The sequence below is a fragment of the Harpia harpyja genome, chromosome 13, assembly GCF_026419915.1.
Source record: "Harpia harpyja isolate bHarHar1 chromosome 13, bHarHar1 primary haplotype, whole genome shotgun sequence".
In the NCBI taxonomy this organism is placed as follows: domain Eukaryota; kingdom Metazoa; phylum Chordata; class Aves; order Accipitriformes; family Accipitridae; genus Harpia; species Harpia harpyja.
The window spans coordinates 12,025,618-12,040,327 of record NC_068952.1 but is presented as its reverse complement, the minus strand read 5'-3'; the positions used below and the strand labels follow the sequence as shown (position 1 = coordinate 12,040,327).

Sequence of the window (14,710 nt, the reverse complement as noted above, 5' to 3'; positions counted from 1 at the left end):
AAGTGGTTTGCTTGAGTTGTAAACCACAGGGTGACTTGTGCTGTGCAATTTCTACAAATAGTGTGTTGAATAAGCAACAAAATATTTGTGGTCGTTATCTGCTGACTTTCCCAGGTTTTTTATATGCATTTTCAAATGCTACGTAGGTGATGTTTTAGATATGCCTATACTCCATGTACAGGCAACTCAACTGAAGGACATTTGACAATAGTCTGAAATATTTTAAAATTGTTTTTTCTAGAAATTTGAGATGTAAAAAGAATGTGTTTAGTGCCCATGTACTTAAGCTAATGGTTCTCTAACCTTTGGTTAAGTTTACATAGGCACAATGCTGACTTTAAAAGTAGCTATTGGGAACATAAGCAGACCAGTTCAAACATACGGCCTATGACTTTTGTAGTTTTCTATACAGTGCAAGCTATTTTTTCTTAAGGTTTTGTTTGGTTTTTGTTCTGTGGTTTTTATTTTTTTCTTTTTCTGTGAGCAGCTGATATGGAAGATCAGATCTTTAATATAAATAAGTGTAGAAATTTTGCCATTATACCAAAGGGCTAGGATTATTGAAACCCTTTTAATCATTTTGGCTGTTTCACCAGATGCTTATCAAGTTTTACAAAAGATCTAGGACACTGGGGTTTTTTTGTATAGTTTTGTTTTTTAAAGGACCTGTGTTTCTGCTCTAAATGTTTTTTACATAAGAAAATAAAGGACAGAGTATGTCCACTTCTTCTTTGGCTTTTTTGTTTTTGCTGCTGGTGGCAGCAAGCCTGAACCCTTGCAGTGTTTTCTTACTCTGCCCTCTATAGCCTCTTGTTAGAAGAAAGAGTATACCAAGTAGCCTATCGTACTTGTTGTAGGGAGATTTTCTTTTATATTGGAGTTGTTTTCTTTTCTTGAAGATAAGGTGGTGTTGAGCTGTTCTTTTGAGGTCATTGTTGTTGTGCAAATGATTGGGCCCTGTGGATGCTTGTTTCTCCTTCCATAACAAATTTCCATCTCCTTTTCTCCCCTAAAATGACAGAAAATGAAGAAGGCCTTAAATGCTCAGTGAGAGCGTTTTCAGAGCTTGAGACAAAAGATCCCTCCAAGCCTGAATAGTATTTCTAGTCTCCTTGGCAACTGGCAGCAGAAAAGATCTTTGCTGTGAATTAGGACGAAGTACCAGCTTTCAGAAAGAACTCTGGATGGGTCTCTCCCTCCAAACAACACGTGTGTCAGGCTTGAGGCCTTTCTTTGTAGCAAAACCTCTATGAGATTTAAAAGATTTTTTTGTTTGTTTTTGGACTGTTCAGTGTTACTACCTTAAAAGAAAAAGCATTTGAGTTTTTTGCAGAGTTTGAAGGATAGTGGTTTGGGGACAAAAAAGTAGAAACCAGCCTTAATGAAATCCAACTATCATCTGACTGGTAGTAAAGGATGAACAAACTACAAAAATTCCCTGAAAAAAGCCAGAGTGGTATTAGTGGCAGAAGCTGAGCCTATTTCTTTCCAAAGCCCCTTGTCTTTCCCTAGGCCTAGGAGACCTTTCCTCCAGCTTGTAGAGGAAGCAGCTTGGGTTCCTTGGAGTGACCTGAGTCTTGGGGAGGCAAAGTCAACAATCCCTTACAGATATCAAGAGGAAAAAAAATGTTGTTCCTGACCAGTGCATAGGCAAGGTCTGTGCAGGTGAGGAGGTCTCTTAGCATTCCTTCTCTTCACATGGTCTCTGTTACCATGGTAACTGCTGGGCCAGTACCACACAATAATGGCTTGTGTAGTTGTCCCTGCTTGGATCCTGAGGTAGGGAGCACTGGGTGAAATGGTATCGATGTTTTTTCAAGCCACCAAGGATGGAACAAGATCATTAAAAAAAAAAAAAAAAATCATCTTTGTTTAGGCAGATGTGCAGGACATATGCTGCAGGTTATCTTTTTGGTGCCCTAGGCACCTGATTTTCCTATAGTTTCTTTGCCAAAGCCTTTGAATTAAGAACTGAGGAAGAGTTCTGCTTACAGATAGTTTTGGAGGGGCAGCACAGTGATCTGTGCACCTCCTTTCTAGGTCATCTAAAACTAGCATCTTCTCTGTTTGGAAATACTCAGTTCAAAGTATTCTGAAGCTAACAGCAAATTAGGGTTCGTCACTGTGAATGTTTTAACACTTCCTGGGAAGTTAGAAAGCTCTAGCCTTTCAGGTTTGGGAGTGCAACAGAAGTGTCCCTCCACTACACATTACTCCTCCATCTCCTTGAGCCTGCCAACCTCCCCTCATTCGCCACCAGCATATAAAAATCCAATGTAAATGAGATTGTCCTAGCAGCTTGCACAAGCTATGAATTCAGAATTTCAAAAAACATCAGGTATCCCTATCTGTATGCTCAGAAATTGGAATTGAATCTAGTATCTCTCCAAATGCTTAGCTCCTTGGGAAGTGTACAGACAATAAGGGACTTCTTTTTTTTTCTTTTTTTTGTTTTAATAAAATACAATTGCTGCATTTTAGTACATTAACTGGCACACTTTCAGATGTCACTTTTGCAAAACTTTCTGAGATTTAGTTTAGAAAGCTAATGCTGGGTTTCTCTGGAAACCTATCCAGCTGTAAAAGCCTTTTATTATTTGTATTTCTCAAACCACAGTTTTGAGATAAGACCCCACTTACAAAGGAAAAAGGATGTTTTAAATAATATGAGCGGATATAGAGAAGAATTTGCCCATAGAAGAACAGTGGGGGTTTTAACCACATTTTTGATCAATACTATTAGCAAGATGTTAGAAACAAATGAGACGGAAACCAAAAGTATTTCAAACATAATGAGGTGAATGAATGAGTTCTTTAGGGAGTCAGGCTAGTACATAAAAATAGTACAGTTTATTCGAAGTTTCATATGGTATCAGGAGACCAATAATGCTAGTAGAAGTACTGAATACTCTGAAAATCATAAAATCAGTTTTGTAAGGATCTGGCAGAGAGGCTTGCTATTTGTTTCTGCTACAGAACTACATTCAGTAGTTAGTACCTTTGTTTTGGACTTGAAACTTTTGCATTCTGTACTCTGAGGTTCTGTGCTAAAGGGTTGACTGGTTCAGTTCAGCAAAATGCATCTAGAAATAAAAGGATGCATTTTCGAGAGACGTTACCAGAAGACTTGTAAGCAGAGGTAAGGAAGACTCTGTAGGGGACTGATTTGTATGTTGGCTGTTATTGTTGAGTACCTAATAAGAGTAGACAATATCAAATAACAGAACCAGGATTATAGTCTTTGGTTTGGGGCTTCATTAAAATTCACATTCTTTGACTCCTATTCCCCCCCCCATCAGCCAGTTTCTCCTGTGGTCCAGAATCCCAAGTCCCTTTTGTTTACAATATTAAAGGACAACTGTACTGTTTTGGTTTTTTTTTTTTCTTTTTTTTTTTAATGCTGTGCAGTAAACTAGGAGACTGCTGTAGTGCCTGTCCATACAGAACATCATTGCCCTTCTACTCCAGAGCAGCAGTGCCTACAGCTTTACCACGTAACAACAGGATACAGTGACAGGACATAGAATGAAGCGCATAGGAGGAAATGAAAAGTCAGTTTATGCAATAGCTTTATATCTTGTTCAATGAGGCAGCTGATGCTTCTATGCAGAGCCAGCTGGGTGACTTCAGGATTTTTTTAAAGTCCTTTTGCAAGATTCTTCAAACACCTTGGAGACTCCACGGTAGCAGTAGCATTTGCTGCCAACTGTCAAGCGTTTTCTTTTGTGTTTAGTAGGCTTGGGTGGTTAGCAGCTATTTGAAATAGATTTGATCGAAAAGACTAAAGAGTTTTAAAGATGATTGGAAAAGTTGGGCTAAACGTGTTCCTGAAAAAACAGTAGAAAATGCAGAAATGAAATTAACTGCATGTTCTTTTCTGTTCGTGTTAGAGATTTAAAATCCAGTATGTTGCATCTGGCAGAAGATATGACATTTATTTTTCTCTTGACATCTGAAAGATTGGTCTTCTATCCAGACTTCCATATAATTCAAAAATCCCTGAAGAAACCTTTTTAAACTTGCTCTTTTCAAATTGATTTGATATGACTATATCATACTTAAAGTAACTTGGTAGCTATTTTTCTTAGGTTTTTTAAAGTTACTTTGTGTTAAATCAAAAAGTTATGATTGTTATGTATTTCTGACTTCCCAAAACCTTGAAACATTTTGAAATCATGAAAGGTGAAAAATGATAAACAGTTCTTCAGTTCTTACCTGAAAGTGAGAAATATGTTGAAATTAAGTAAAGAACTCTAAAATTAGATATATTTTTGGTGTTGTCTGCCTTGCGCATGAAGAGAGCACTGTTTAAATCATAATTGGTTAGTCATACTGTATTTGTTGTCTTATATAAAACCTCAACTCTGTGTCACATACTTTAAAATTGTCTTTATAAGGGGAAACTGAAATTTTCTTTCAACTTTCATAGTTTCAGAGAAAAATTTTAAATATGACCATGTCTAGCTACAAACTTGTAAAACAGTTGAGGCAAAAGTTACTTTCTTATTATTTTCATTTGTCTCTTTCAGACTTTTGGCTGTAGCAGTTTTGAAAAAATAAAAATAAAAGTGATGATTATATTACTTTTTATTTTTAAGATGGTTTTATTTCTTGTAATTTTAGGATAAAAGCAGTATGTTGCTGAGAGTGATCTGTGGAAACATAAAAAGTGATACAATTAAACAATTTTTTTTCCTCTTGCAGATTAGTTCTAATATTTTCAGAACACTTCCACCTAGTGATAACCCAGATTTTGATCCAGAAGAAGATGAACCAACTCTTGAAGCCTCATGGCCCCACATACAGGTATACGATTCCTTTATTTTCAAGCCTTCTTGTAAAGCAAGAACTGTGAATGGATACTTGAGTCATTTTGTGCCTTTGCTAAGAATGTCAAAATTGCTTATATAATACAATTGAGTTTCTATACTTGGGAGGGAAAAAAAGTGGTGCTTTTCTTAATGTGTATAAATATGGCAGAATGTAAGCCTTCCAAATTGCTTAAATCCTTTTATTTTTTTTTTTTAACAGAGTGGTTGCACCTGAATTATCCATATATTTTTGTTCTTTACTTAGGAGGTTTGTTTTCTGCACTTCAGCAACTTTTTTGTGTGACTTCAATAAAATATAAGTGGATGTTAACAGTTTGGTTTCTTGTGACAATAACAAAAAATGGAGTAGTAGCCTTTACTTGTTTTTTGAGCAAGAAATAGATATCTCCTCATTCTTCCCACCCTGTTCCCTCCATGCAAAAACTTTGCAATATAGGCGTCGTTGTTTGGTAACAGTTGGTTAGTTATTCTGTTGTTGCACTCCTGTGCCAATCTCGTGATTTTTATAGCATTGCTGTATAGTCAAGTCACAGTCACGTGATTGACTTGCAATACTGCTGAATTTTTTTTTTCAATTAACTGTTAAAAGTTGAACAAACCTAAATCACTTATAATCATCCAAGTTCATATCTCAGGTAGTTTGTTGCCAAATTTATATAAGTAGTAGTTATGTAGCAACTCCTAGTAGTGGGTAGAAGATTAATAGCTACTGCCCATCTGCATACCATTCTCTCCCCTCTCTTACGAGAGTTAAAATGCTACTCTGTCCCTATAATATTACAGTTCTAATGTATCAACAAATGCTCTTCTTTAAAAACTGGACTTCTATTGGCTACAAAAAGTATGTGTTCAGGATAGTATTTGAGACTTACACCAAGTAAGAAGTTATCACAAAAAACAACTCTGCGGGTTAAAGGCTGTGATAATAATAATCTTATATATGGCTGATTCTGATTTTGTAGGAGAAATGGCTATAACTGAACTAGATGAGAAGCTTGATTTTGTAGGGGTGAGAGGGTGCAAGGGCTATGCAAATGTCTCTTATAGTCAGTAGCGGCATCATCTGACTTCAAAATGCCCCTGTCTCTCAGGAGTAAAATTTGTAAATGTTAGCTTGGTTCACTTTAGGTTGTAAGTAAACTATAGCTCTTTTTATAGAAAAAGACTTGTGCTTTCTGCAACCAGTTCACTTGTGCTTTAGGCTTGTCTAAGAGAAATTGAAAGAGGTTCATAGCCCCTGGTATTATTTGAAATTTTACTTTCAACTTTTTCCTTTGCCTTTTTCTAAATGAGTTTTGGTCAGGCTGCCTGATCATTGTGGATTTCCCTCTCCTGCATCAGTTGTTCATCCTGTCCTTGGAATAGATTGCTCATTACAGCACAATGGAAACGGTTTGTGTTTTCCTCTCTTTTCTTTTACAGTTCATGTGCTACCAGATGGTAGAAGACTTGAGTTTGATAACTTGCTAATTGCCATCCAGGAGCACAAAGCTGCTGGAAGTGTCAGATTTTGTGTATGAAGGAAGGGGGTGTGCACACCCATTCCCCCCCCCATGAAAACCCATTATTACTTTTGGTGTAGTCTAAAGAACTGCTTGGGGGGCAGGGGGTGTGGATGTTTTGCTGGCTGTGCTTTGTGATTGCTCAGTTACAAACAAATTCAGAATTTTATCCTAATCTGGCAATCAGGTAGCCAGTTTTCTGGGAGGGAAAAGGAAAAAAAATCTGAATCTCTACTCTTCTCTGGTTGAATCTGTTGGCATTTCTCTATAAAATAGCATGATAGAAAATGGCTTAGTAAATTACCAGTGTGTGTAGTCGCAACAAGACTCTAGACCTTCAGTAAATCGAGTGCCACTTGAAAGACATTGCTTTAAAGCAAATATCTAAGATGGCTTGTAACAGCCCAACTAGGTTGAACAGGTTGGTGTTAAAGCTACTGTGTATTTTGAAGCTTGGGAAGTTTCAGACTTGGTGGAATTGATAGCTTAAACCAGTAATATTCTAGTGGTCTCTGCAAGAAAGAAGATTGAATCACCAAAGTAATAGGAGTTATATTTCATAGCTCTTTGACCTAAGCAGACCGATTTTGAGAACCAGAACGCCTAAATCCAACAGTTCTCCCATGATTTAGTATTTCCAATGGTAATGCTTCAGTTAAACTCAAGAAAGTTGAGCATACTTTTTTTTTTTTAAGGTAGGAGCAGCCAGTATCTGGTATCTGTTGGCTAGAATCCATTCTTGTCCCCCTACTTGATAGTTGTTGTTATGCTTCTAAGTTTGCAAACATTAACATACAGGAGAAGGGAGAGGCTGAGAGGCTGACTAGCCAGAAACAGCCATTGCAGCTTGCTTCCTGAAATGCCTCTGAAGCTTCATGGAGTTCCCAAGGTTCCCAAGGATTTCTGAAGTTATTTGATCCTTTTACCAGCTGTACATGTTCTAGGAGCAGTGGTACTAATTATCAGGAAGCTACATGATTCTGTAAGCATCAGAACTGCATAAATGCTCCTTCAAGTGCACGTAATTTCCCTGAGATACATCTTAGAAACTGTATTTTTGAGCACTACATTTTGTTTTTCTGAAAGCTCTTTAAGAACAATAGCAACAATTGTGGTTCCAGAATTGCATGTGTTTATATGAAGCATTCAAATGGTTACTAATGCATACTCTCCTATATTAGAAATGAGACATGTAACTGATTAATTTGTTGTATATATTGTGAATCTTGCATTAATATTGACTTGTTCTATTTTATAGAAGAAATGTACCTTGGTTTTGATCCCAATTGATACCCTAAACTTAGTCTTGGACAGGTTGTGCCAAGATGTTACAGCATTATGCTTTAACTACTTGATGTCTATCACAGTTTCCGTATCTATTTATGGAAAGAAGCCGTGTCCTTCCTCCCCTTGTCCTTTAGGGAAAACAAAATATGCCAGTTTAGTCTTCACTTGTAAAAGGTGCTCTATCCCAGGACAATTCTAGTGGCTCCTTCTCTGTATCATTTCAGGTTTGAATAAATTTCCTCAAGCATGTGTAGGGCTGTGCATCTCTATCTGTACTGTCAGTATCTTCCTGGAATATCCCAGGATTTCATCAGTTGCTTCCATGGCTTCATTGTGTAGATGGATCTTAGTCATCCTATGGTTAACCCTTTCTCAGCTTAAAGGCTTGCAAATGCTTAGCAGAGCTTTTTCTTGGATCTCTAACTGTGGCTTTGCAATCCTTGAGTTTCATTCTGTATTTATCACTCCAGGCCTTCAGGGTCAACTGGTCCTTTCCTATTGATAACCTGACATACTTTTTTTTCTTTCTTTCTCCCCCCCCCCCCCCCCCCCCCCGCTCCACTGGTGGTAGCTTCTAACATTGTGTCATTGTCTAAGCAGTTATCACACATAACTATTCTTTGTTGTGGTCACTGACAGAAATATTTGATATAGGAATTTATTACAGAAATATTTAATGAAATTTAATTCCAAAATTAATCCCTATGAAGTTGTGCCAATAGCCTCCCTCCAGCCATATGTTTCCCATTTCAATACAAGCCACTAATGAATTTAGCTAGTACTAGCTTGAAAAAGATCAGTAGAATCATAGAATGGTTTGGGTTGCAAGGGACCTTTAAAGATCATGTAGTCCAACCCCCCAGCCATGGTCAGGGATACCTTCAACTAGAGCTGGTGGCTCAGAGCTCCGTCCAACCTGAACTTAAGTATTTCCAGGGATGGGGCATCTACCACCTCTCTGGGCAACCTGTTCCAGTGTTTCACCACCCTCATTGTGAAAAACTTCTTCCTTATATCTAATCTAAATCTATGCTGTTTTAGTTTAAAACCGTTACCCCTTGTCCTATCGCAACAGGCCCTCCTAAAAAGTTTGTCTCCATCTTTCTTATAAGCCCCCTTTAAATACTGAAAGGCTGCAATAAAGTCTCCCCGGAGCCTTCTCTTCTGCAGGTTGAACAACCCCAACTCTCTCAGCCTTTCTTCACAGGAGAGGAGTTCCATCCCTCTGATCATTTTTGTGGCCCTCCTCTGGACCTGCTCCAACAGGTCCATGTCTTTCCTGTGCTGAGGGCTCCAGAGCTGAACACAGAACTCCAGGAGGGGTCTCACCAGAGCAGAGTAAAGGTGCAGAATCACCTCCCTCAACCTGCTGGTCATGCTTCTTTTGACACAGCCCAGGATACAGTTGGCCTTCTGGGCTGCGAGTGCACGTTGCCAATTCATGTCTGGCTTTTCATCTACCAGAACCCCCAAGCCCTTCTCCGCAGGGCTGCTCTCAATCCCTTCGTCCTCCAGCCTGTATTGATACTAGGGGTTGCCGGGTGCAGGACCTTGCACTTGGCCTTGCTGAACCTCCTGAGGTTCACGTGGGACCACTTCTCAAGCTTGTCCAGGTCCCCCTGGATGGCATCCCATCTCTCAGGCATCAGTTGCACCACTCAGCTTGGTGTCATTCGCAAACTTGCTGAGGGTGCACTCGATTCCACTGTCTGTGTCACTGATGAAATTACTAAACAGCCATGGGTGATACCTTTCTAAGACAGAGGATGGAGTATGGTAATATTTAAAATTATATTATTGGATTGTCTATTTCCAAGCTTTTAAAAATTCTGTCCTGTGTTGTCTACTGTGCAACTGTGTGCTATTGTGTTTATGCACCAGTAGACTAATTAAGGCTGTATGGGGAAGCTTGGGTTTTGATACAGTTCTGTTACATGAAATTTGTATACATTCAAACTGCTGATATGAAAAGCTCTTGTTACAGTCTGTCAGAGGGGAAAAAAGAGCGAAGGGGAACTTGTGTTTCTGAGATTCTGCTTTGCAGATACAGCATACCCTCCTTGAGGCTATGCATAAGTAACTGTCATCTCAAATGTTGTAGATAAAAAGCACTTCTCCCAAGTGAACTTCATAATTATAATTATGAATTACTCAGGTGTTGGCTCTCTGTTTAATAAGTACTCATAGTGGTAATAATTGAAATACATGCCTGTGAGTATGACCACAGCTCTGTGTGGGTTTTATTTAGAAGTTCAGTCAGTGATGTTGTTATGTATCTAAATTGCATTTTAGTATTATTACTAATCAGTTGTTTAACTAACATGGAGTTAAGAAATAGGCATTGAGAACATAAGCAGCCCTGAATGTATCTAAACCTAAGACATCTGTCGTCTCAATTCTTAGGTAAGAGATGCCTTACATGTATTTTATAAATCTGCCATTTTTATGGAAGTACAGTATTTTGTGTCTTGGACTTTTGATAAACCCCAAAATATGGGACTTGTGCTCTGGCTTCTTCATGCCTCTCTCGGCTACCTTGCTAGCGCTCTCTCCTGTCTGTTTTTTCATCTGTGGGCATTGTGGGATCGTACCCAATGGGGACTTGAACTCAATAGAAATAATATACTACAAAATATAAAGGATGTTGAAGATAAATCTGCAGAGGGTCCTGTTGTTTGAATTGAGTGTCCAGGATATAGAAACCTAATGTTAAGCCAAACTCTTAAGTTTCTGTGTATTCATTCAGCTTTTTAATATGACTTTTCGTTTTTGGACTTGAAGCTGAAACTTAATTTCAGGAACACTTAGGAGATTTTTTCTTCATCTCTTTAAGGAATTATGTGATGTTAGAGCATGTAATTTTACCCTCAGTGTTGATAAGTGTTTGGTAACTTATTTCTACATAATAAATTCTTAATATAGTAGGAAGTGTGAATCTATGTAATACTTGGAACTTATTTTTGTCTAACAGTGATATTTTCAGTAGATTATTTATTAATCTTTGACTCTTCTGGGAATTAAAGTGTTCTTGATACTTACTGTAATTTTTTCAGTAGATTCCAGTAGAGGCTGTGATTAAGCAGTGATGTGTTAAGCTTTGGTTTCCTTTTGTACCTTTTACACATGTGAATAGAACCACTTGACTTTGTGGTGGTGAGGGGGGCTGAGGTCTGTGTAAAGGTGTACTTACTAACTTCAAAATTTTCATTTCAATATTTGTAGTTGGTGTATGAATTTTTTCTGAGGTTTTTGGAGAGCCCGGATTTTCAGCCTAGCATTGCAAAGCGATATATTGACCAGAAATTTGTACAGCAGGTAAGTAGAGAGCTTTTCCACCCCCACATTTAAAGATCACCTCTCAAGCTTACCAGATGACTGTACAGCTATGGAGAATATTAAAGCTTTTGTGTTGACAGGGGGTTAAATTTTAGTTGTTCCAACAGTGGTTTCTGCCAAACACTAAATAAGCAGCACATCATACTACACAGGCTATATGTAATTAGTAACTTCAGAAACCCTTTGTTTTCAGGTATCAACCTCAGTGCTTTGCAATGCAAGATATTTGTAATTTGTAAATACAAGTTGTGTTTTTAATGATTTGTAACTTCCAGTCAAATCAACAATGTGCCATTTAGATTTTTGTAGTGCTCTTATGTTTGTTTTTTTTCGTAGCTTTCTCATGGGAAAACTTACAGCAACTTTTTTCCTGTAAAAAAATTCATGTACTTACTGTACTCGAAATGTGTTCCAACATCTGCTAACTTGTGACTAGATAGTGTCATTCTCTTTACTATCATATGTTAACCACAGAAGGAAAATCAAGTGAGGAAGTACATAGGAAAATCATACTTAGCCATGCAAAGTAACTATAACCAAGAAAGTGATGTGAGATTTCATATTAAATATAACTTCTCAAGGAATTGGGATGTAGAATATCATAACAATTTTTGTCCAAGGTTAACTTGGTGGTTTTTTTTTTTTTTACCATGTCAGAATACTTGTTTGTCAAGGAAAAGCTCAGTATCTGAAGAGTGAGTGCTGGCAGGCCATCACAGTACAGCAATGAAAAGTAAAAACATAAATGGGTGCTTTCCCTCCCCACCTTCAGTGACTGCATTTCATTTCCACTTGTTTAGTTTTACTGTTCTTGTTTATAGGTGTTTCCTTCTTCTCTGTTTTATTTGACTTTCCCACAAAATTTAGGCCTGAAGCTGCAGCTGAACTATTGGCTGTGGGTATCCCATTTACTGATTGACCCGTGGTTCTTAAGAGCCATGTTGCGGAGTTTCAGTTCCTGACATTTCACTTGATCTTCCTCTAGAGTACAAGACAGACAATGCAATGAACAGCTAGCTATATACAGAAAAAAGTGGGTAGTGACCCTGAGAAATTCCTTCTAAATATAAAAATGAAATGAGCTTGGACAAAGTTCCTGAACAGCTGTTTCCAGTCCCTTATGCTGCTTGGTGTAGATATACCTAAGCTCACAGACCTAGACTGAGCAGGAGAGTGTAGTGACTGCTTGAGCCAAATTACTAACTTGTTTGGCACAGTTAGCATTTCTGAATATGCTCTTACTTGGACATGCAGAAAAAAAAATAACTAAAATAATGGTCTGTAATGGGATTGGAATATCTTTGGATGTCTTCAAGTTGAGTGTGGTCTTTTCTGTATCCTTGGAAATCTTTCTACAAGAAAAAAACGTGTGGAAAATCTTGCTAGCTTATTGCGGCATTTAGTCTGTATTAGCAGAGAATTAGTTAATAATTACATATCTTATGCTTATTTTATGACCCTCTCCATATTAAATCATTAACTGTGAAATTTGTTGTGTAGGAATGCTATTGCTTAACCTTCAAGACACAAGTAGCTTTTTGAGATGAGCAGTACAGGATTTTAATTAAGAAATTGTAAATATCTGACACTGATTTGATTCATTCTGATTTCTTAAAGACCAAGTGTAAACCACTTACCTAAGGTTTGATAATCTCATTCTTACAATTTCATTTTTATTTTGCTAGTATAACAGTTATAGGAGTGGCTTTAATATCAGTTGTATACTGACTTTTGAAGGGAATGAAGCTTCTGGGTTTATTTTTAAAAAAAATAATCAGCTTTATTAAAAATCTTATTTTGAAAACATAATATTGACATCCAAACAAAATTTTCAGTTAAACTGATTCTAATTTTTCTAACGTAAACTTGTAAATTAAAGATAAAACTCGAATCAGTTAGTAACGTAACAAAATTTAAGCCTTTCCAATGTAATACATTTTAATTTAATTTTTAAAGTTGTTGGAGCTCTTTGATAGTGAAGACCCACGAGAACGTGATTTCCTAAAGACAGTTCTTCATCGAATTTATGGAAAATTCCTCGGTTTAAGAGCATTCATCAGGAAACAGATTAACAACATTTTCCTCAGGTATGCTGTACATGTATGTATGTGTCTGCGTGTGACTAGGTTGAGGAATATTTTATCTTGCCTTCATGGTCTGGATCTGCAGTGATTTATTCTTGAAATAAAAGAGCTGGGTTTGGTCTGTGATCTGGCTTTCAAATGTTTGAAGCTTATTAAGGGTTATTTCTTTGGAATCTCTAATCCTGTGTTTTGATTTTTGACGGTTGTCTGTTTTCGTGACAGGTTTATATATGAAACGGAGCACTTCAATGGTGTTGCTGAACTTCTTGAGATATTAGGAAGGTAAGTTTGATCTGACACAGAAAAAATACAAAATGATACTGGGGGTGTTTGCTTCATCTTTCTTGCTTTGGGAATGGAGGGGGGAAAGAATTGTTACAGTATTGTTACAGTAACAAGTGATGAAGTGCAGTAACTCACATAATCTAATACTGTCTGGGTTACCATGTGAATATCAAATTAGGATATAGAGTATAAATTATTCTTTTTTGGTGCAAGTTTTAAAGATGACTGGCAAAATATTTCTCAGGAGTTCTTGTTTGTCAGGAATATCTACTCTTGCTTATCTTGTTTGTGATGACATTCAGAAAATGAATGTTAACTTTTGCCCTCATGATGAATGAGATGCTTCAACCTTCAGCAGGCTGGTTTTCTTTAAATTCTATTCAGGAAAGCCTTGTAAGTGCTAGGGTTTTTTAGTTATCTTTTTTGACATTATTTCACTAATTTAATTTTTAACGTTGATGTTTTTTGTGGTAATAGTTTATTGTTTTTCCAAAACTTTCACATACATTTCACAGTAGAAAATTCTATAAATATTACTGGTCTGACTAAAAATACAAACATTGTGAAACTATTGTGGAACAAATTTTTATGAAAATCAAGTGAAAGGGATACCATTATTTTCTCAGATTTATCTAAAATGTAGTGAGGGGGGGAAAAACCCCAACCTCTTCCTGAAGTACTTTTTTCTGTTCTACGACTCATCAACTCTTAAAAATAAGATTACTGAATCAATGAGACAACTTTTTAACTTAATTTTTGGACAGAAAGGTTGTTCAACAATCTCAAAACAAAAGTTCAAACAGCACTGTTAAAACTGTCCAAAATTGTATGCCCTCTACGTTTTTTTTTCCTCTGCAAGTTGCTAATGATTGTGGAAGAAGTGGATCAGCTTCCTGATACATCTGTCTAAGCTTTACAATTAGACAGCAAGACTTACTGTAGATGACTTTACTTAATAGAGGTCATGATAAAAATACTTCAGCTCATCTAATTATTTGACTACTTCTATGGTTCTCTGGTATTCCTACCAAGAGTCTAAACTTGCATGATACCAATGCTTTAAAGGTTGTACATACGTAGAGCTATTTTATGGCTTCAAAATAATCAGGTTTAGAAATTGTATCAGAAGATGGAGTGTCTCTTGAATTTACAGAAATTCTTGACTTGCTAGGAAAAAATTATTTTTTAATAAAAATAAATCCTGCTTATTCATGTTTTCAGTATTATCAATGGTTTTGCACTGCCACTGAAAGCAGAACACAAACAGTTCCTTATGAAAGTTCTGATTCCCATGCATACTGCAAAGGGATTAGCTTTGTTTCATGCACAGGTAAGCTTTTGCCTATTTTTAAGAGTGGTGGGGTTTTTTGTATTTGCATTTGAA

The 14,710-nt window shown here is 37.0% G+C and overlaps 1 protein-coding gene across 2 annotated transcripts in view; it reads left to right on the top strand.

Moving 5' to 3' along the window:
• The window catches only part of PPP2R5A (protein phosphatase 2 regulatory subunit B'alpha), a 47,687-nt gene that overhangs the window by 20,822 nt on the left and 12,155 nt on the right, over positions 1 to 14,710 (top strand). For both annotated transcript variants that reach the window (XM_052805422.1, XM_052805420.1), the window contains exons 3-7: positions 4,705 to 4,806; positions 10,844 to 10,936; positions 12,914 to 13,044; positions 13,264 to 13,323; positions 14,548 to 14,656. In XM_052805422.1, the coding sequence (XP_052661382.1) occupies positions 4,705 to 4,806; positions 10,844 to 10,936; positions 12,914 to 13,044; positions 13,264 to 13,323; positions 14,548 to 14,656 (495 nt within the window). The remainder of the gene's footprint in view (positions 1 to 4,704; positions 4,807 to 10,843; positions 10,937 to 12,913; positions 13,045 to 13,263; positions 13,324 to 14,547; positions 14,657 to 14,710) is intronic.